Source organism: Hoplias malabaricus, chromosome 17 (assembly GCF_029633855.1).
Source record: "Hoplias malabaricus isolate fHopMal1 chromosome 17, fHopMal1.hap1, whole genome shotgun sequence".
Taxonomy (NCBI): Eukaryota; Metazoa; Chordata; class Actinopteri; order Characiformes; family Erythrinidae; genus Hoplias; species Hoplias malabaricus.
The window spans coordinates 31,586,739-31,610,879 of NC_089816.1; the positions used below are offsets into that span (position 1 = coordinate 31,586,739).

A 24,141-nucleotide genomic window follows, 5' to 3' on the forward strand; every position below is an offset into this window, starting at 1 on the left:
CACGTAAAGTTAACACAGAACTGTTGCATTGCATTATCAATGACACGTCTGGTACAGCCTTAGTTGCAAGGGTGGCCAGTCTGATTTTCAGGGTTGTTGATAGTACAAGCAGTTCATATACTGCATAAAGTCCACATGTAACTGGTGGCACTGAACATGCAATAATGGTTCCAGTGGGACTTGAATGGTGCTTTTCCACTGCATATGGAATCTACATGAATCTACTCGACTATGCATGGCTTTTTTGCTTTTCTGCTGGCCAAGTCTGGTACCTGGTTTTCAGTTTTCAGTCCCAGCTCACTCTGGGTTCCAACCTTGCCGAGTAGGTACTAAACGGTGACGTGTAAACCCTACAGAGTGCTGATTGGACATGTCTATCACCACGAAATGCAAAACTCATTCAAATCTAGCAAACCATGGCTTGTTAAATCTCTTAAGTTACAGCAGCTTTCACATATTTATTTTTATCAGATTCATAACAGCAGCTCGTAACATTACTTTGAGGGGTTTTGAAGAGGTTTATATGCTCCTTGGGCTAATGGCAGATGAACATTTCCTGTGAAAGCTGAATGTGCAACAAGTAAATCTGATCTGTGAGAACTGAGGCGCAGAGCCAGGTTCAGTCCAAAAAACAACCACGAATACATGATAAGTAAACAACACCTAACTTTACCACTGGTGTTGTTGTAGTTTTCAAAGCCAGTGATTATTTTACGAGCTGGGGTTTTGCGACCGTGCTAAGTTGTGTAGAGCTGGACCCATGCGGTGGAAAAGCACCATGGAGTATGGTATAGCTAGCTTGGACAGGGGTTGGTCTTGGACTGTTGAGCCTTCCTGAGGCTTAATAAAAAAAACACTAAGGTGGCTACCTGATGACCCCGGTGAAAAGCTAGCAATAGGGCCATCACTAGAGATGTATGATTAGGGGGATAACATTTAACCTGGGGGGGTCTAGTGTGTAAGAAATTACAGCATGGACCCAAATATAACTGAGTTTCAACAACCATCACAGACAAAGGGAACTAGTCTAAACATGAATCTGACAGAACTCAATTTCTACTAAGTTCATTATAGTTAGAACTAGAGTGGTATTTGCATATATATTCAGACACAACTGACATCACATCCTTCACAGGAGGCGCTTATGGGAATGTGGTATTTTCAATCTATATATGCTGTGTTTTTCTATTAGTCGATGTTCAGTCCAGCTCTGCTGTATCCACTGTACATCACTGTATCTTGCTAGTGCTTGCTTTAGTAGTCTTTTCCATTTTTCATCAGTCTTTGAGAGACGTCCCATTTTTTTCTACAAGCGGTAATTACCTCTTAGCAGCAAATTTCTTTGAGTAGGTACACAAGTATCTGCTGCCTTTACAATGAGTTTTTGAATATCCATTAACTGGTAGAAAAACAAAACAGAGCTAACTATTAGTTAAATTAAAACTATTAACGAATTATATACAGTTATCTGCAAAATACACAGTCATAACATCAGGAAAAGACATAAACATCAATTCACTACAATTACTGCAGTACTTTGGGCAGAAAAAGCTATTCTATTCTATTCATTCACACAGCAGGTATAAGTGGCCCAGCTGACACTAACTATTTAACGTGACCTGTATCTGACATCAATCTGAACAGCTCATGTTCCTAAACTGACCTGCAAGTGCAAAAGGACAATTCTTCGGTCTCGTTGACCAGAAGGAAATGTCCGTCTGTTCCATCCAAAGCAGTTTTCTACGCTTTTCTTCATTCCATATGAATGTGAAAACCATGTGAAATTTAAGACTACAGTATTAAAGAAAGAATAAAAGACTATTAAAACATGAACTGATCCACATTTGAGCAGCCTTCATACCAATATGAAATTGATAAAGAACTACTAAGAAGTTCTTCAGATGTCTGTTTATAAAAACACTTAATACAATTTCTCATGAGTGACAGGTAACTGGGTTTCTACATTCACAAACACTGTCTGTGAACACAGTTTGCTGTGCAATCCACAAATGTAAGTTAAAGAAGCAATCCATAATACTCACATGAAGCATGTACAAATTACAAGTCTTATAGACATTATTAGCTAACTTCTTGAATTCCAACTTAACAGTTGAAGATGAAGACGTTGAAGCTTTTGAAACTTTTTGAAGAAACTTTATTCCACTTTATCCATTTTAAACACACAAACCAGTTGCACATCATGTCACTAAATATTTAACTACTTAAGTAAAAGGCACTTCCTCTCATTTTACACAGTCTCTGGTCATGGAAAGTTTTAGAAGGGCACTGAGGATTTTGGGTCTAGGAAAATCTAAATTGATCTCTGTTCACTTGTTCACTTTATAGCTGCAAGACACTATGTCTGTGGTCCTGGCAACCTGGTGGGGTGGAACTATAATGTGATTGGACAGAAGGCAGGCTCTCGGGTTGAAATTCCAGTAGAGATCTGTTCCAGACTGGGCACTTTTCAAAGAGAATACACTGCTATCAAGGATGCCAGTGCTTCAACTTAGTCTGTTTCATTAATCTATTACCACACGCCCTGGGCGTGTTATTAGTAAGTACGGTAAATATCTTATGGATTTTCCTTTAAAGCTGAATCATGCAAAGGAGAAACTATATGTCAACATAATCCAGAAAAAACACCATCTTCTCTGGTCCAAAGCACATATACAATGGACTAAGCCAAAATGTAAAACTGTTCTGTGGTGAGATTTATCAAAATTTGGAAACCATGGACTCAAGAAGAGAGGGACCATCCAGCTAATCAGCACACAGTTCAAAAGCCTACACTTCTGATAGTATTGGGTTGAATTAATGACACTGGTAGGGTATACATCTGGAATTGCGCTATCAATGCTGAACAGTATTAGAACAACATGTGCTCCCATCTGGACAAGGTCACATTCAGAGAATGCCATGCACATTTAAGCAAGATAATGCTAAACCACATACTGCATCCAGTGTTCTCTAAACACATGAATATATGGATTGAATGAACTCCATAATGTGATGGAAAAATGCAGATTAACACTAATGAGTAATGGTTAATGATTACGAATGATTTATATTAATGATACAATATATTCAGGGAATGGTATTGATTAATCTTGATAAATTCTTGTTACATTGTGTTGTGTTACTGTGACCTAGGAGATAGCGGAGACTGTGGGAAAGTGCTTAAAAGAGCAATTCTAAGAGTAGTTGGGGAGACTAAATAGAGTGGAAGAAGGGAGTCAACAAACTGAAAGACACCCCTCACCTGCAACCTGTTCTCCTGACAGTAATAAACTAGGATCCACCAATAAGGGAATGTTTGGGTTGATGTAATAACGCATGATGGTGTACGTGACTGGGGTCATATATATATACTGCATGATTTGTTTAATAAATGAGAGATAAGAGAGAATCTTTAACTGAGTGTCTTTATTCCTCTGGTCTCCCCAAAGAATTCTTTGAACATCAGTCTTCCTTCCTGGTGATACTTAAAGAATATTTTTAGTTTTTGCCATAACACATACTAAGTAGCCTAACAATAGTTGGTCATAAAAGAAAATAAATATCTAATAATGGTGTGAAAGTCACCATGGAATTTTCATTTTATGGTCTTTTCAGTCTAATTCTGACAGGTATGTATTTAAAACGTTTACCATCAAATAATGCACCTAAACTTGCTAGGTAGCTGATCACATACAGTATACATTATAGTAAAGTAAGGTATGCTTATGTTATATAGATTCGTTACAGAGTGATATATTTCAAGCCTTCATTTCTTTTAAAGTTTTGATGATTAGGATATTATATACGACAAATTTACAGATGGCAGATGACATGGCTCCTCAAACTATCATTGCTGATTGTGGAAACTTCACACTAGACTCAAGCAGCTGGGATTGTGTGCCTCTAAACTTTTGACTTTGACTTTAATCTGAAAACAAGAATTTGGACACTGAGCAACAGTCCAGTCCTTTCTCCTTGGCCCAGGTAAGACGCTTCTTGCATCATGAATTGCGGCAGTTCATGTCCTGGATCTGTGTGTTGTGGCTCTTTAAGAACTGACTCCAGCAGCAGTCCACTCCTTGTGAATCACCCCCAAATTTTTGAACAGCCTATTCTTGACAATCCTTTCAAGGCTGCAGTCATCCCTGTTGCCTGTGCACCTTTTCCTACCACATATTTTGCTTCCGCTCAACTTTCCATTAATATGCTTGGATACAGCAGGAGGGTATCAATGATTGCCTTCTGGACATCTGTCAAGTCAGCAGTCTTCCCCTTGTGTAGCCTACTGAACCAGACTAAGGGACCATTTGAAAGGCTTTGGAAACCTTTGCATGTGTTGATAATTTTTTGAGATAATGACTGTTGGGTTTTCAATGGCTGTAAGCCATAATCATCAGCATTAAAATAAATAAACACTTGAAATAGATCCCTCTGTTTGTAAAGCATCTATACACGAGTTTAGCTTTTTGAATTTAATTATTGAAATGAATTAAAATCTTGATGATATTCTAATTCATTGAAATACACTGGTGTGACGCACCAGTTAATTTAATAATACTTTGTGCTCCCTCCTTTTGCAAAGATAATTACTCTGAGTCTATTATAAAAGACCTGGAAAACCAATAAATTTCACTTGAGAACATACTGCAAGGGACCAGAACTAAATTCATGCACACGTTCGTTTTAGTTCAGATATTAAAATGATATTACAAAATTTTCATTAAAAACATCTCATACACAAGACTATTTTATATTTATTCAAATTTTTGGTACTGGTTTCTCAAGTATATACTGATCAGTCGTTTACCAATCATTTACAGGTCAAAAAAAAAAAAGTTAAAATACAGCAAATGATAGAATTTGATATTGCTAGAACATTATATTTTAAAGAGGATAAACATTTTTGGATTTTAAAATGAATCTGAATTATTTGACATATATATATGCATTACTGCCAGGGATCTTTAAATCTTTATTATAAAAATGAATTCATTCAACAAGACAAACATCTAAAATACAGAACCTAGCTCTACAAGTGGGACATGGAACTCTGCTGCTAAGCCATGTCTCTGGTCGGGCCTGGTCCTGGCGGCTGGCAAACCATTTGCCCATACAATTAAGGCACCACATGGGGCGGCAGTAACACTGCTGGCATTCACCATCAGCGCTATCATCTTGACAGGATCGAACAAGCTTTATGTTGGCGTTCACTTGCATGCATCCAATACAGGGCTCCAATTCCTGAGACAAAAATCAGAGAATAAATTTTGGTTAACTTAGGAATAATTTAAACATCAAGTATTCCCCAGTTTTATGTGAAGTAGAAAGAAAAAAATGGTATAATAGCTCTATGTAAACTTTGATTGTTTAACACACATTTAAGACAATAAATATAAACTACTAATTAGGATAAACTTGATGTGTGCAGTGGGCACTTGTTTCTTGGGCAATGTACCAGGATTTCAGCATTATATATATGTGTGTGTGTGTGTGAAGTATACAATGCATAATATAAACTATATATGTATAATACATAAAATACACAAGATATGAGACACTAAACATGTACAGTGAAACATTGACTTACGAGTGAAAAATACAAGCCATTGTTCTGTCGATGTTTTGTTTTATGATGCAAGCAGAGATCTGAGTTACGACAGAGTGAGCTTATGCCACCCGTCACTAGGTAGCCCAGCAAGCATTCAGTTGACTTGTTTATCTTGCTGTGAAGGCATTGCTGTTTTTTGATATTGCCGTATTACTTTTTATACATTATTTGTTATTTATAAAATACATTTTTCTTATTTAAAAATGTGTGTGTATTGATACATGTATTGTATATGTGAATGCTAAATAAATAAATCTAGGTTTTACAGTATGTGCCGGTGTATGGACAGTTGAGTTTCTGGTCAGTAGTGATTATCGGTTTATTATGGAGCTCAGCAGGGTGATGGTGAAGGGAAAGAAGCTGGACCTGAGCCGACTGGTTCTGGCACTAATGTTCCTATACCTCCTTTCAGATGGTAGGAGGATGTATAGTGTGTGGTTGGGGTGGGAGGAGTCCCTGATGATGCTGTGGGCTGTGCGCAGGAAGCGCTAGTGGTGAATGTCGCCAATGGCAGGGTGCTGTACAGCAATAATGCGCTGGGCATTATTCACCACCTTCTGCAGAGCCTTACAGGCAGCCACAGTGAAGCCGCCATAGTATACTGTTAAACAGTTGGTCAGGACACTCTCGATGGTGCAGTGGTAAAAAGTTGTGAGGATCTGAGGAGAGAGACTGTCCTTCCTCAATCACCTCAAGAAGAGGTTGATGCACTTTTTAACCAGATGGGATGTGCTGTGTGTATCAATGAAAGGGATGTGAACACCTAGGCAATTGAAGTTGGAAACACGCACTTTCCATTTATTTGAAGGAGAGTGTGTGCAGCGCTTGGTTTTCCTGTAGTCCATAATGAGCTCTTTGGTTTTGCTGATGTTGAGTGAGAGGTTCTTGGTGGAACACCAGACAGCCAGGTCCAGGATCTCCTCCCTGTAGGCTGTTTCATCATCATCACTGATGCGTCCGGTCACAGTGGTGTCATCTACACACTTAATGATGACTTTGCATCTGCGGGGCACAATCTTGTGTAAACAAGGAGAAGAGCAGAGGGCTCAACACACAGCCTTGTGGCACACCAGTTTTCAGAGTGAGGCTGGAGGACATGTGATTGCCCAACCTCATGACTGGGGTCTGTTAGGAAGTCCAAGACCCAGTTACACAGGTGGGTGCTGATAACCAGGACACTGAGCTTGATGACCAGCCTGGTGCGAACAACTGTGTTGAAACCGCAGCTGAATTAAAGGAACAAAATACGTACATATATCGTCCTGTTGTCCTGATGGGTGAGGGCAGTAGAAATTGCATTCTCAGTTGATCTGTTTGTGGGGTATGCAAACTGTTGGGGGTGCAACAGGGCGGAAGTCATTTGGACATGCCGCAGCTGGTCATTTAGGCACCGTTACAATGGTGGATGTCTTTCAGAATGTGGGAACAACAGCCTGGGCCAGTGACATGTTGAAAATATCTGTAAAGTCATGGACTAGCTGTCCAGCACACGCTCTGAGGAATCGGTTACCAGGTCTTGAATCTGTGACACATTTCCTGTTAAAACTGAGAAGTGAGCAGACTTTTGAGAAGCGAGCGCAAAAAACTGTAACGTGCACTGAAAACAGTGAAACAAGCGCGGAGATACAGGAAGTGAGCACAGTGCTTGTTTTTCTACTCTTGCTGTCGCTGTTTTGGCTTGGTTTTCTTGATTCTGTGCGCTCGTTGAGTCTGACTTGCTCGATTTAGTGTCGTTTTTGCACTCTCGCAAAATGATCTCACTCCATAACCATTGGCTTTTTCATATATGTCACATGTGCTCAGTGAGAATCTGCTCTAATCTGTGAAGAGAACCGGGCCACAATTGTGGACCTGCCAATTCTGGTGGTGCTGGGCTGTGGGCACAGGTCCCAGTAGAGGGCCCTCTTGTCACCCTCATCTGTTTCTGACAGCTTGATCACACACACCAGTAGCCTGCAGGAGGTAATTTTGTATGGAGGTAATTTTGTGCTGCTTGTTGCACAAAGGAGCAGATGTTAAGTTTGATGATTTTTAGGGCCCTCTCCAGCTCTCTTTGTGTAACAACCCATTTTCTGGTATCCCTCCATGCTCTTGAAACTGGAGGTGCCATCCTGGAAGAGCTGGACTAACTGTGCAACTTCAGTGGGGTGAAGGCATCACCTCTTGTTACCAGTACCGCCTAGAAAATGCAAAACCTAAGAAACAATCAGGATATGTAAGGAGAGAATAATCGTCTGTGTCGTTTTCTTGCTAATTGTAATGGATTTAGGACTGATCTGATCAGGATCTCTTTCATCTTGAGGGGGCAGACTCCTTTGGTCAAATCACTGTCTGCTTCCTTCCAAGATCAAAGTCTAGGGGAGACATTCCCCTAACACTTTGAATAAAATCTCAGAGCTCTTTTCTCACACCTCGAGATACACCTGAGACAACCTAAGAGCCAAGAGGTCCACCAGCATATTTAAAAAGACTTGTTCAAGTCTTTTTACATACACACTTGGAACGAGAGCGCCCTCCAGTATGCACCCTGAGAGACAATGCTACGTGAAGAATTCCCTTTGTTCCTGCACTGATGCAATTCATGTATACCTTTCTTTGCATATATCTCCTCTGTTGTAATATGAGTAAGTCTTTTAAATTAAGGTTATATAACCATAAGAAAATAACTCACTGAGTCACTGAGTAACTCATCAAGATTATAAGTTGGAATTTGCTGTTTCTGCCCTTGTGTTTATTGCCGTAGCTCTGCTATAAAAATGCAAAAAAAAATAAAAAAAGTATTCAACTACCAAGTGTTAATATTTTTTTAATAAGATCAATGACCCAGTCAGCAATCCAAGACAGGAGAAATGTATTCTAAATCACGTGAATGGATAGAGTTCTAATTGCTTGGTTTTAAAGAAATCCTTTCTCGTATTTCATGTATTATCCTATATTTGAGTTAAAAAAGTTTTTTTATATGCTGTGTGCAATGACATGTGGGATAACCCACCAAGAGAAATATAAAGTGATTAAGATTTTTATCACAAAAATCTTACAGGATCATGGTACTAGCAAGTCAGCCTGACAAATCCCTTAGTCTAAAATTCTCACCAAATCCAGAGGGCAGGACTTTAGGACTAAGCTGTGACTGAAAAACTCTGGGCCAATCACCTGCGGCTCTGCCAAACCCCCAGGGTTAAATCGGTGCACAGACTCCTCCCTTGAGACAGAAACTTAGAACTCTTGAAAAAGGGTCATGCAGCAGTAGTTGTCCAGTTGTTTTCCAGTCAGTCAGAATCAGAGTTGAGTCAAGCGGAGAGTCAGTCGGAGAGAACAGTGAGTGAGAGAGGAGTCAACAACAGCAATTACAGAGTCAACCACAACAGCAAAAGTCCAGCATCAGCAAAAAGAAACCACCACTCGAGGATCCAAAATCTCCAAAAAGAACTGACTCCATTTTTGCTATTTTATAGTGAGCTTTTAAGATTAGCACATTGTAGCTTTAGCAAGTTACCATTAGTGTAAATAGCAGACATCGAAATTCGTGCTAAGTTAAGCCGTATCTACGCTTCGTCTCCCCACATTCTGGATGGATACTAACACACCCCCATACCATCAGAGATGCTGGCTTTTGAACTTTGTGCTGATAACAATCCGGACAATCCTTTTCCTCTTTGGTCCGGAGGACACAATGTTCATAATTTCCAAAAACAATTACTCATCAGACCACAGTACACACTTTTCAACTTTGCGTCAGTCCATCTCAGATGAGCTTGGGCCCAGAGAAGCCGGAGGCATTTCTGGGTGTTGTTGATATATGGCTGTCACTTTGCATGGTAGAGTTTTGCACTTGTAAATGGAGCGACAAACTATTCACCGATGTAGCAGAGTGATAATTTACTATCATTTTATTAATAATTAATTATTTAATTCATTTTGTTAAGCTCCATGGTTGGGAGCCATTAAGTAATATGTAGTGTCTTTACCTGTCCAGTGTCAGCTTGGACAAGTAGGCTATAATGCTGAGCGACATTACACATAATATAGCAAAATTAGTTCATTAGTATTAATGAATTATTATGCTCATTGATCCTCTGTAGGTTCTTTGCTCTGAAACTGAATCTGACCCAAAAGTAATAATTCAGTACAAGAAAGGTTCACATACAAACAAATAACCAAGGACTTGTTTTATCATATAATTGGTTTATTAAATGTAATATCAAATAATTTTACGACACTCTCTGGGTGTTTTATCAGATTCCAATCTGATTTGGTGGAATGGCAAATGTCTCTGAAGTTGACCATCTAAATTCTAAGTATTAAAGTCCCAAAAACTCAAATTTCTTTTATTAGAAATCAATAAAACATTCATCTGCCATGAGGGATCGAAGGTTACAGGTTTCTGCCTTACTTGCAGACATTTCTCCAGATTCTCTGACTCTTTTGATGATATTATGGACTGTAGATGATAAAATCCCTAAATTCCTTGCAATTGTACGTTGAGAAGCATTTTTCTTAAGCTGTTGGACGATTTGCTCACGCAGTTGTTCACAGAATGGTGAACCTCATCACATCCTTGCTTGTGAACGACTGAGCCCTTCTGGGATGCTCCCTTTATACCCAATCATGACACTCACCTATTTCCAATGAACCTGTTCACCTGTGGAATGTTCCAAACAGGTGTTTTTTTGAGCATTCCTCAACTTTCACAGTCTTTTGTTGCCCCTGTCCCAACTCCCTTGGAACGTGTTGCAGGCCTCAAATTCAAAATGAGTGAATATTTGCAAAAAAACAATGAAAGGGATTTGCAAATCATCATATTCTGTTTTTATCTGTGTTTTAGACAACATCCCAAGTTCATTGGAATAGGGGTTGTAATAGTAGTGATTCCTTAATTTTTGCCAGAGGTTGTTATTTGTATGCAACGTAATGTAGTGTGTAGGAATACCTAGTACTCAATCATTCATTATCTGTAACCGCTTATCCAGTTCAGGGTTGCAGTAGGTCCAGAGCCTACCTGGAATCATTGAGCGCAAGGCGGGAATACACCCTGGAGGGTGTGCCAGTCCTTCACAGGGCAACACACACACATTCACTTACACCTACGGACACTTTTGAGTCGCCAATCCACCTACCAACATGTGTTTTTGGACTGTGGGAGAAAACCAGAGCACCCGGAGGAAACCCACACGGACACGGGGAGAACACACCAAAAACTCCTCACAGACAGTCACACGGAGCGGAACTCAAACCCACAACCTCCAGGTCCCTGGAACTGTGTGACTGTGACACTACCTGCTGCGCTACCATGCCGCCCTGAATACCTAGAACATGATGAGGTATTATGGCAAAACCTTCCGGATGTTGCACTAGGTCAGGCGAGATTTACTGGTATGCGCCCCATCTCCCGCACACTATCAGAGCCTTACATATTCTGAGCCTAACTCATGAAACCACCCCCACCCCACCAAAACTTCCACTTTGCACAATACAGTCAGACAAGTACCATTCCCCTGGCAACCACCAAACCCAGACTTTTCCATTGGCTTTCCAGAGGAAGAATGATACATCACTCCAGAGAGCACGTCTCCACTGCTCTAGATTCCAGTAGCAGTGAGCTTTACACCACTGCATCCGATGCTTGGCATTTCCTGGTGATGTAAAGCTTGGATGCCGCTGCTCGGCCATAGAATCCCATTCCAAGAAGCTCTCTACGCACTGTTCTTGAGCTAATCTGAAGGCCAAATGAAGTTTGTAGGTCAGAAGCAACTGACTCTGCATACTCTGCACACTACGTGTCTCAGCATCTGCTGACCCTGCTCTGTCATTTTATACGGCCTACCACTTTGTGACAACTCGAGTTGTAGTTCTTCCCAACCACTTTCAAGTTAACCTTAACCCAACGGAAAAAAAAGTTCACAAAAGTGGACAAAGTGAACCTCACATTAAATGTGGTTAACCTCAAAGAATATGGCCATAAATATTCCTGAGTGAAGTGAGCTTTAGCTTCAGAAGCCCTGAGGTCTGCACCATTCAAAGGGAGAGTCTAAAGTGCTTAACTTGAGCTTAACATGGCTTAATGTACTAAAAAATGACCTAGGAACACTAACATTTTTTAAATCACTACTGATCATACATGCTCCCTATTGCTGAAACAATAAAACTTTGACGCAAATGGAAAGAAATAAATTTAAGCTGTTTCCTTACAATGTGTTAAAATGGGAAAAAAGCTTAATGTAAAACTGTTACTTTCCATTTGTGTCACAGGTTCATTGATTCAGTTCTAGAGAGCACTTTTTGTTGTTTTAGTACTTTAAGACACGTAAAGCGTTTTACACTCTCCTCAGAATGGGCACAGCTCTTTTCAGGAGGCAGTTTGAGGTCAGGTTCCCATGCTGTCAAATATATATTTATAAACAGTATAACATTTATGTACATAGCCTGTTCACTATTTATTATTGCTGGTTGTGGATAAGGCCAACATAGACTAGGTGGGGAAATGCACTGTAGAGTTATTGTTGTGGTGGTTGGTGATCTAGTTTCTAACATTTAACTAATATTTATGTTATTGACGAGATATTGTAACCAGTTTCAGCTTTAAACCATTCTGTAATGTGATTTCAGTGGATGTCCATTATTTCAGTGTATCATTTATGAAAATGCATTATTACCCTTAAGCAATGTCTATATTACCACTCAATTATTACACAGTACCTACACAGGAACTGTCCACTTAATTCAAAGTGTAACTTTTGCATAATTACTGAAGAATAACTGTGTTGTAACATGGTAAGCTAATTATATCCATTATACATTTCTGTAATTTCACAATACTTACATTCCTACTACACAGGAACGGTTCTTATTTTAAAGTGTAACTTTTACATAATTACTCTGGAATAATTAATCATTAAAGACAAATTAAAATGAAACTATTACTTTCACTCTTACCCCTATCCCTTCTTCTCCCTCACTGTCACGAAAACTTACAAACACACACTGGCACACTGGGGCATATTTGAGCCATAAGCTGCACCGCAGTAGATAATTTTCTTCATGAAAGTGTCTGTGTTTGAGCTTCATAATATGTTCAATGCTATAACTCCCCCTGAAATTTTCACTCAGCAAATAAAGATATTCTAATTTTTTAAAATAAATAAAACTACAAGAAGATGATTATAACGTGCCAGTTGTCATAAGTACCACACTACAGATTTATTATTCTTTTGTTGCTCTGCAGTTTTGCCCCCTTTCACCCTGCTCTTCTCTTATGTTCTACAGCATAGCAAGTATGATATTTGTACTGGATCGTTCATAGTGCTGAAATGACACTAATGTGTTGATAGTGTGTTATTGTGTATTGTGCTGATATGAAACGATCAGACAAAGTAATGCTGCTGCCATTTTTAAAGCCCTCATTGCTGTGTCACTTCTGGACTGAGAGTAGGCCACAAACCCAAAATATCCAGCCAACAGCATCCTGCAGGCAGTGTCCTGTCCACTGATTAATTCACTACCACATTAAAAAAGCAAGCAAACTAATATACACAGAAACAAGACATATCTCACCTGTGCACCTGTATATCTGTATATCTGATTCATCTCCACTTGAGATATAAAGGTCTGCAAGAAGAGCTCACTCAGAGTCAAATGGACAACGACATTGGTAGCATTTCTGATTGGGGAATTCAATTTCTCACGTAACTCTGCATACTCTGTTGAATACATTCTGGAGAAAACAAGAGATAATTAATTATGCATTTGAATAAGACTCAGAATGAGAATGAAAAAAGCTGAAGTCTTGCTACTGTGTACATGTACCTTATATCAAAATTTTTGACTTGGGGATTAAGGCTGCCAACCATAATCGTAAGTATCTGAAAGGGAGCGTTTGAATCAGGAGAGAGGTCATGTTGCCTTGAGTCTATCACAGTTAAGTGTGCATCCTGCTGTAGAATAATATGCAAGCGGTAAACTGTAGCCTTTATCACCCAAGTGTCAGTGACAATCACTCTGGCATCAGGTGGCCCTGTTGCAAACTTTTCAATCCGGCGAAATTCTGTGTTGACAGATGATGCAACAGCCCTCCAGCTGCACTGTGGTAATGCATATATGGCAAGGGTCTTAGATATCGGATGATTTGACCATTGGTTTTTAGCCCAATAGAACACTAGAGCAAAGCTCAAAAGCAGAAATGCCATCGACAGTCCAAAATAAATTTGCCATCCCTGACTTGCTTGATGGATGTACAAAAGATTTTCTTCTGGTGCAGCAAAACACATTCCTATGTAGTAACCTGCAAAAGATAACATAAGTAGCTGAACACATAAAAGCACATGCAAAATATATGAAAAAATACTTAATAAATGCTTACAATACTTTAAAAAGTCATTAACAAAAATTAAAAGATTAACTGGCTTCACAGTGTAGCACAAATGTATAGTAAGGTAATTAGGTAATACCTTAATGAGGTAATTAAAGCATATTGTTAGATGAATTGCATGTGGCTAAACTTTTTTCATGATACAATTCAGAAAATAGTCACATGAGGAGGTGTAAATGCTTATTAATAAGATTAAAATCTTATATTCGGCCATTTCATGTCTTTTTGTTAAACTACTACACTGGGTAGCACTATGTAGGGTGTATGGCACTATTTGGTAGTCAGTAATGACTGACATAGGTGCACAGAAAGATAAATATTTCAGGGTTCCTCATTTCTACTTCTTCTATTTTACCATCTGCATGAGAACTAAATATTTTGTACAGTGGCCCTGAAGGGCACATGCACATTAAAAATGTATAGATGCACATTAAAAAAATAGATGCACATGAAAACTACATGTTAAAATATGTACTGCCCATGTGTGACATAGACACACATTAAAAATATATGGATGCACAAAAATTGAGGCACATTAAAAGAAACATGCACATCAAAACAAAGCATATTTTGAATATTTTGCATATTTGCACATTTAAATATAAAGATGCACATCAAATATATGTGCACATTATAAAATGTGTGCATTAAATAAATATATGAGCATTAAAAAATCTCATATTAAAAAAATCTGTGCATTTAAAAGGAAAATAAAAAACATAAAAAAGGAGCTAGGACTGTATTGAAAAAAAAAATAAGATTCAAAGAACAAAGTTGCCAATACCAAACATTGGTTTCAATGGTGCAAGGAGCGCAAATCTTGGGCTGTGGACAATGTGAAATTTGTATTGTTCTCTGATGAGTCCACCTTTACTGTTTTCCCCACATTCGGGAGAGTTACGGTGTGGGAAGGCCCAAAGAAGCGTACCACCCAGACTGCTGCATGCCCAGAGTGAAGCATGGGGGTGGATCAGTGATGGTTTGGGCTGCCATATCACGGCATTCCCTTGGCCCAACACTTGTGCTAGATGGGCGCGTCACTGCCAAGGACTACCAAACCATTCTGGAGGACCATGTGCATCCAAACGTTTTCTTCTAAAATCCTTATACTTTCACATAGAAACTTGTGACTAGAAACTAGAAAATTTCCCTTTCTAACACATAAATCTGAAAGCACATCACAGTAGAGTTTTTGAGTTACGAGTGTTTGTTCAGCACTAGAGAGGGTCCCAGGCCCCATAGACTTCAATTTTTGACTGTGTGAGCGCACCTTTTTTAAAAATGTTTGTGTGTGTTTACATTGCCATAACACAAACAATTCTTGCTCAGTCAGCACAGTCTTACACCAACCCTACCAACAAAGGGTTCCTTCTCATAAAAAGTGATTAGATTAGCAATGTGGGGTACAGTTTTCATACAGCGCCCGTTCAAACAGGACATGGTCCCCTCATAGGAAATGAATGGCAGAACTTTCCGGAACATTTAACTGCCACTCTCACACAGACCCTCATACACAACACACACAGACTCATACACATAGAGACAGCTCTCTCTCTGCAGTTCATCGGCTCCCAGAGACAGAGCTGCAGCAGCTCTATCCCCCAAAGGTGGAGGTCAGTCAGTCCGCACAACAGATCAAACAGATCAGAATGTGCTTCGAATGTGCAAACAGTGCTGCCAAATATACGTCTGCTTCTCTTCACTTTTAATTTATTCCTTTTGAAGAACCCCTGATCCAAGATGACATAACTGATTAAGATGTTCAGCTTTATTCAAACCATAAACATCCCTCTCAACATGAATGTATGAGATGGGACCAAAAGCGCAATTGGACCCGGAAACGGCAAAACGGCACGCGTAGCGTCACACTTAACAAGCGGACTGAATGAGGTAATCTAAATATAATGGGAGACTTTTTAGGTGGCATTTCTTTTTAATGTGACAGCTCATTAGCTAGCTAGGTAGCATAAAAGCCTGTTAGTTAACAGCTGGGAGAGGGTAGATTAAAGAACAGAAAACAGAGATTGAGTATAAAGAAAGTGAGAATGGAAATGCAAAAGAAGAACTTGTGCCCAAGATAGGAGCTCTGTTTACACGTTGGAAGATTTTTGGCTTTGAAAAATCAGACGCAGGCCAAAAGGCTATATATTGTAAAGGTTCTGGAGCCACCGTCATTGCCGCTGGTAGTAACACTAGCAACTTACTCCATAACCTCAGAGAAAACATGATGGAATACCAAGAATGTTTGCGCTTACGGTTGTCAGGATTGACACTATCAGCAAGTAGTGGCAGTGAAATCATTGAGCCAAAGGATCAGACATCGCTTCATTTTTTCGAGGCACTGCATATGAAAGGAAAAGCAAGCGATGGAACGACATTACTAATGCAGTAACAATCCACCTGAGCAAGGAAATGGTCCCACTACAGACAGTCAAGAGGAACGGGTTAAGAGCAATGATTAAAACGCTGAAGATTTGGGATTGATAAGAAATCTTTGTGTAACAATGTAATTTATAATTATTATTATCATTATCTTAATATATATATTTTGTGTTTGTTTGGTGACCTGTGTTCATTTCCCACCATGCCATGCGCAACTCAGCACATGCGCGCAACTACAGACATCAGCACTGGCCACGGCAGCAGCAAATTCACCCGCTGGAGCTGAGCCTTTTGTAACTGAATTTGCTTATAACATATACTTTTTATTATTAATTATTATTATTGATTACATTTTGCTGGAATACAGTACTAGCCCATAGGCTGTATATATCCACTTGTAATTATCTGGTTAATTTAGCAGACTGATGTTTATTTTTACTACGCTGTCTGCAGCACAACACAATCTACCGAATTAAAAGCATAAATCACCCACAAAACACTCTCCATGATTATTCGACAGTTCCGTGAGTCAAACACAAGCACAAGGCAAACGCAGCTTTCTTCTAGTTTCCACCAGATGTGCTGCATGAGGCACCGTGCCGTGCACAGTAATCTCTAACAATCTAATAAAAAATTGGTTCCCCAAAGTCCTATTTACAATAGTTCTTTTTCTTCAAACACTGAAAAACATTAGGCATGAGATGCCTGAGCTACACAGCCAAGAAAACTTCTACATCTTTCACTAAAACATACCTTTAAAATGGATCATATATCTGATCAGTTTTGATACTGTTGTGTGCTCTAAAAATGACTGTGCATGTTTAAACTCATAGCAATGCAATAATGTGCGCTGGGTCGAGATGGCATTCATGTTTTTCAACCATAAGAGACTTAAGAATCAACTTGGACTTGATACTTTTGAATACGCTGCAGTCTGCACCATAAAAATATTTTACATTTTGCAACTGTTTTTCAGCAAATGCATACTGATTCCTTCATGTATTGTGAAATTTTGTGGCACAAACTGAACCCTATAGTAATCAAAGCCTTCATTTAAAGCATCAATGTTTTATATTCTACATACTCCTGGCAGGAGAACAAACCAAAAACCTATATAAAAGCCCAATCATTAAAAACAAAATTACACATTTTTGTTCATACCACCCAGCACTACTGTGTATATATCCTTCGCAATTCTATCTACAAATATCTATATAGTTTTTCACTAATGTGACTCAAATCTGATCTTTTCAGGGATGTGGACATCTGACAAGACATTAGTTTGAATGAAAGATGTAAACAAACAACCGAGTTTTGTAATTCAGCCTACGCTGCACTACATCAAAGGCAGGATCCATTATTGCATGCCCTACGATGTGCACTACAAAGGATTTAGTTTTAAAACAATTAATCATTTCATGAATAGGGTATTCTTACAGTGTACTCAGACCCACTGATTCTGGTCTTCTGACAATCCCTAGATAAAAGCTTTCCTCTAAGGGCAGCACAGAGCGGATATGATTTGTGTAGTGGATAATTCTCAGCACTGCAGTGACACTGACGTGTCCATCCATCCATTATCTGTAACCGCTTATCCAATTTAGGGTCGCGGGGGGTCCAGAGCCTACCTGGAATCATCGGGCGCAAGGCGGGAATACACCCTGGAGGGGACGCCAGTTGACACTGACGTGTGTATGTGAAAATTGAAGTGATATAACAAAAACACATATTAGTAATATTTGGTGTCACGTGTTACAATTGCTAACTGGAATACAAATTTCCAGCAGTCCTTTGTTTCTTACATATATATGTCACCTAACCTTATGCAAGCCATAAATATACATGCAATATATATACATATATATATTGATATTGATTTCCTCTCACACTTCAAATTCCTGATACACACTTGTGACTTTCTAAAACTACAAATTACCCTGTCACAGGTGCTCAGGTGTTTTGCTAATATAACTCCATAATTGATTCCTGTCAAGGTATCACTACATAGGTGAACAGCTTAGACTCATATATCTGGTGAGAGTGAGACCTAGAAAAACAGAGGACAGCAAGAACATTTACAATTGATGAGAAATGGACCTGGTCGGATTGAGAAAATCAGTTTCAAATCTAAACGTTGAACCCAGTCGTGTGATTAGAATACAACATTTTAAAATACTGAGGTTTGGTGTTATGCAGTCCGAGAAATACAAGACCACACATATATGCTTCGTTCGTTTTACAAATAAATAATATCATCGTGGAGCACTATTCCCAAGCACTCAATGAAAATTATATTTAATTTAAATGTCAGTAGAATGTAAACGTTAGCCTACCCAGAGGTAATGAACAGTGGATTAATACGTTTAGAGCTGTTCTTCTTGTGTGGAACTGAATAAATGACATGTCTTCGCTGCCCAGCCATTCTGAGAAAAGGTTTTGTATCGTCAAACCCGCCGAGCGAAATTCATTAGGTGTAAATACAATACAGATAACAAATACGATATACACTAAATTAAACGTTGCATCTGAGCGATCCATAATCTTGCAAGCAACGTGAACACAGTAGCGATAACATTAGCTAGTTTTTTCAGACGTCAACAGGAAGTGCGTTTTCAAAATAAAAGACACTCACATTAGTAAACATATGGCTATTTTAATTGCTATATTAATTTTCTACCAAACAAGCGCTGCACATGTAGGAGTCTCGCAGACTACAGGACTGACATGACCTCAGCTAGTAATCAATATTTGGATTTTTTCCCCACCCCGCTTGTTTTTTTTCTTTTCAAATTTCAAAACACCTATACAACAATCCTGAAACATAAACATCTCACATATTTGATTTTACACAGTAATAATTAAGAAGAATTATTTCTTTACACGGAAATATTTCTTCCAATAGATGATAAAAAAAATTGCTTTTTACAAATTAACGTAATCAAGAAGTGCTGTTTTGAAAACATTGAAACAGGAATGGAATTATACGATTTTGATTAAGGTGTATGATATTTACCTACCATTCAACATATATTAATTAATTTTTAGGGATATTATTTTTCATGAAAATATAGCCACACAGCTGACAAATCCAAAACCCAGAATAATGTTAGGCTTTGTACTCAGAAAGTCATCTCATTCGAAATCCACACTCCAAAAAATCAGACATCAAAAATGTTGTGGAAACATAGTGTGGTTTCAATTTAATAGCAGCAGTTAAGTTTTCCCAACTTTTAAAATCATCTTATACAAAATTAAATAGGGACTCATTGAGCAGACCTGAAATAAATGTCGAGGGGGCAGGATTACAGGAGACACAGGTGGAGACACTGACGAGAGGGTGGAGCCAGGGGATAAAACAAACAGTTATGTGCTCCTGAGCACTTGGCAATCAAGAAAACAGAAACAGAGCTTAGAACAAGACACAGGGCAAAAGTGTGACAGAATGCTTCTGCTCAGTGTCTACTAGTGGCGATCGCTCTAAGACTGAAAGGGAAGCTCAGCTTCCCCTAAAATGTAAAACAATAAGTGATCAAATATATACTGTTGTGTGTACATGTCATTGAATAAATATGCACTACAACGCACTCAACTTTTGTTCAGATTCAGCTTCTTATCACTGGTAAAGACGCGGCTTTCCTCTCAATCGTTCCCGCAGCTTCACGGTGCTTTAAACAGTGAGGACGCTGACCGTCCACAGAGTTCAATAGCGAAGCAGCGAAGTGCAGCGAAACGAGACGAGTCATTGGATAAATGCTGGGCTTTGTCCCGCCCATCGGACGCTCAGCGTCTCTGGGGGTCTATGGGGCAGTGGGCTGGCCTCGGCTGGGCCGGACGCTCAGGTTCTGCATGATGATTGGATGATCTGTCTGAGGCTGAATCCCTTTTTGATTGACAGTGAAATGAGCGAATCAGCGATCCTTTGGTGTAAAGATCCGAGGGAGCATTACATTTTCATTCTGTTCTGAGTTGAACCAGAGACTTTCTTAATCCTCTTAGCAGCATTTTCTTTGTTAAAAAGCGACAAATCGAGCTTCTATTTCTGGTGGGTTTTTTTGTAGCTGCTTGTGTTTGAAGACTGACTTCTATCACTCTTTCTGACTTCTATCGCAGTTTCTGTCCAGCGGGTGCTGCTGAGCCCCTCCACCGTCACAAAGCACTCACAGGCGGACACACTTCACATGGGCCAAGGCCGTTTAAGCAGCCTAGCTCTGCTGGCCATTGAGAGGACACTAGTAAAGTCCCTGGAAAAGACGCCTTGTTGGTACGACAGGGTCACAGATCATTTTCTTAAAAAGGAACTGAGGGTAGAATTTACGTATAAATAAACCGACACATTTTATGATGTAGGCCGAAATTGAGCTTCCCCTCCTTGAAAGACCAGCCTCCGCCACTGGTGTCTACATATATGTGATAGTGTGTATCATGGGGCTTTAAGGTTTGTTACAAAGTGTGGTCCTCTTGCGCATTATTGTGTGTTATATTAAAAAATGGATTGGTCTTCCTTGGGTGCACAGCATCTCAGTCATTGTTATGTTTTTATATACAAAACCATTTTTGGTAAACATTTTTCTTTTCTTTTAAATGTGAAGCATGGAACCCACCATCTTTGTCCTCTTGATGTGCTGTGATTTGTTATTCCCAAAGTTCGGACTGAATTGGGAAAAACAGCTTTCATGTTTTCCACACCATTTGCCTGGAATAATTTACAAAACACACTTAAGATTGAAAATATTTTATTCTTGAACAGTTTTAAGTCTATGGTGAAGTCCATTGAGTCCAGACTACCACTGTGTAAATGTTATACATTAGATAAGGTATAAAATATAAGGTATTTATCTGGATATGTTTTTGTGTGTATTATTTGTTATAACTCTGTGTTGCTGCCATTTTTGACCAGGTCTCCCTTGGGGCTAACCTGGTTAAATAAAGGTTAAATTAAATAAAAATATATTTATAAATAGGGCGGCACAGTGACGCAGTCACACAGCTCCAGGGGCCTGGAGGTTGTGGGTTCGATTCCTGCTCCAGGTGACTGTCTGTGAGGAGTTGGTGTGTTCTCCCCGTGTCTGTGTGGGTTTCCTCTGGGTGCTCTGGTTTCCTCCCACAGTCCAAAAACACACGTTGGTAGGTGGATTGGCGACTCAAAAGTGTCCGTAGGTGTGTGTGTGTCTGTGTTGCCCTGTGAAGGACTGGCGCCCCCTCCAGGGTGTATTCCTGCCTTGTGCCCAATGATTCCAGGTAGACTCTGGACCCACCGCGACCCTGAACTGGATAAGGGTTACAGATAATGAATGAATGGATTATTATTTATAAATATTTATACAATAATAAATTGATGTGTTTTAAAAGGTTGCACATTATAGGCCGTGCATCATGTTTGTTGCACTTTTTGGGTGATGCTAGAATAGAATTTGTCATTTGTTAGAGTAAAGAGTTAATTTTAATAATTTTTTAACCTGTTGATTTAATGAATGCTATTTAAGATGGAGTAAGCTAATACATTAAAACTACCCTGGTCATAGACTAGATCCAGTGTCGGCAACCCGCATCTTTTCAGCCCCACTGCTGTGGCTCTCTGCCTTGTAAATAAATGAGCCATTACACGATCAGTCATGCTGTTGTCAGCTGATGAGGTGCTGTGTGTTGTAGTGTGTGTTAAAACATCTTAATCAAGTGTCTGAATAACAGAGGATTGGAACGAGTAACCATTTGCAACATCTGCTGGAAATATCACACAGGAGCGAAATCTATTTAAACTAGACTTTACATCAAGGATTTCAAGAATTTGATTCATAATTTTACAAAAGTCATGAAAGAAGGGCTTCTTGGATTTTATTTATTTATTTATTTGGTCTTTGTGGTCAAAACATTGATCAGGACTTCCAGTGAGACATTACAGTCTCACTTGCTTCTGCCTCTTTCTCCACTCTCATTCTCCACTTCTGGAATCACAGTCACTACACCTGTAGAAATCCTGAAATGGTTGTAGCAAAGCTGAATGTCAGGTATTTGAAAGCTGTCATTTCAACCAAGACATTATGACTTTCTGAATGAGGCTAATAAATCAAATAAAATAGATTTCCCCTAAATATTTTTTTTTATTTGTCAGACTTATGCAAAGTTTGGACACCACTGGCATACTATATTTTTTATTCTCATAAAAAAAAGTTAGGAATATAAAGAGATGACTAAACCTTAAAACAATACTATATTTATATATGTTCCCTCTATATAGGTGGTAAAATTGTCCTTTTGATAATAAACTATACTTGAAATGAAAGTTACAGAAATGCGTTAACGTAAAGTGCATTTATTTTACAATGACAAAGAATGCCTTAAATGATATAAATTCCTATTTAATAAATTTAGTATAAAATAGATAGAAATGTCATCATTTAAGAGCATTTGAGAGCATGACACAACCCATTATATCGGCCCACACTTGGGCCGTATTACGCATGCTGGCACGCGGAGTTGGCATTGTCTCGGCTGATAGTTCTGGCCCGAGTCTGGGGAACTCTCAGCCCAGAGTTGCGGCTGAGGCACGGCTCAAATAACTCAGCCCTAGTCCAGCAAGCCATAACTGAATCACGATAACCGGACCACAACCAAGTTTGAGCCAGAAGTTAATGTTATTAAATAATTTACATACATATTTTTAAAGCCAATTTAAATGAAATGAGATCAGTAACTGTGCTTTTCATACAACCTTGAAGCAATGTAAACATACAGCAATGGCAATGTATACAAACAGTACATAAAAATCAATAAATGATACTGGCCCTGTATTTACTTGGTATCAGATCGATACCAAAACTCCCGGTATCGCCCACCTCTAGTTGCCAGGTCTGCATATTATAGGAGACTTTGGTTTGACATTTTCAGTAAAGTCACTTACAAATATTGGTAGTAGTGGGTTGCAGTTTTGAGTTTGTTTCTAAAATGTAGTTGCACTTTTGGGCAATATTTCCACGGTATGGAAGTCATGTTCATATGTTCTATTGGCGACAGATTGACATTACTGCACCATTTAAGGTGGAACAGAAAGTCGGAATAAGAAACCAGCGTTGTAGATTTTTTCTGCATTTCTCCCAGTCCCTGACATGTAAATAGGCTTATAAAAATTTCTCACTGATGGAGCATCGACTGGTGTTATTATGATTAATTTTGATGTATGTTGGGAAGGGTAGGAATGAAAACGCAACTTATAATTCTACAGAAAAAATGAGCCCAAAATCATGAGCACACTTGGCAACCATACAGAAGCACATGAGGGGGACCAAGCACGCAATGACTAGAATAGAATAGAATAGAATAGAATAGAAAGCCTTTATTGTCATTATACACAGCATACACAGTACAACGAAATTGGAAGCTGCTCTTTTAAAGTGCCCACAGTGCAATATTTAAATATAAAATAAATAGACTAGAATTCAGATATCTGAAATGTCTTTTTGACTAGTTCAGGGGTCGGCAACCCGCGGCTCTTTGATCCCTCTGATGCGGCTCAGCTTTTGAAAATAATTACTGAGTATTTAATTAAAATGTATTTTATTTTAGTTCGTTCATTTTCAAAATGTAATTCTATGAAGATTATGTCGATCTTGTAACAGCTAAAATATTTAATATTTAAAATATTTTGTCGCTCTTAATACACGTCACAACTTCCAATGTGCGACACCCGCCAGTGTGTGGTTTCTTGAACTTTTTGACAGTTGACTGCACGGCGCCAGTGAAATAATGACGTCACGCAGAGAGAGGACAGCGTTTTTCTTTGCTGCCAGTG

At 39.0% G+C, this 24,141-nt stretch overlaps 1 protein-coding gene across 1 annotated transcript; it reads right to left on the reverse strand.

Annotated features, from left to right (window-relative positions):
- Positions 1-2,165: 2,165 nt before the first annotated feature.
- On the reverse strand, positions 2,166-18,958 carry tmem129 (transmembrane protein 129, E3 ubiquitin protein ligase). The gene is made up of 4 exons (XM_066649266.1): positions 18,689-18,958; positions 13,412-13,886; positions 13,160-13,319; positions 2,166-5,241 (listed from the first exon to the last, which is right to left on the reverse strand). Exons 1-4 carry the CDS (start codon positions 18,891-18,893, stop codon positions 4,990-4,992), a joined length of 1,092 nt encoding a protein of 363 aa, XP_066505363.1. The 5' UTR covers positions 18,894-18,958; the 3' UTR covers positions 2,166-4,989.
- Between the last annotated feature and the right edge of the window lie 5,183 nt (positions 18,959-24,141).

Excerpts from the sequence above, each read along its gene's own strand:
- tmem129 (XM_066649266.1), bottom strand. The coding sequence starts at position 18,893 with ATGGATCGCTCAGATGCAACGTTTAATTTAGTGTATATCGTATTTGTT. Across the intron at positions 13,320-13,411 it reads GTCAAAAATTTTGATATAAG|AATGTATTCAACAGAGTATG; the intron begins GTACATGTACAC and ends TGTTTTCTCCAG. Across the intron at positions 5,242-13,159 it reads ACAGATATACAGGTGCACAG|GAATTGGAGCCCTGTATTGG; the intron begins GTGAGATATGTC and ends TTTTTGTCTCAG.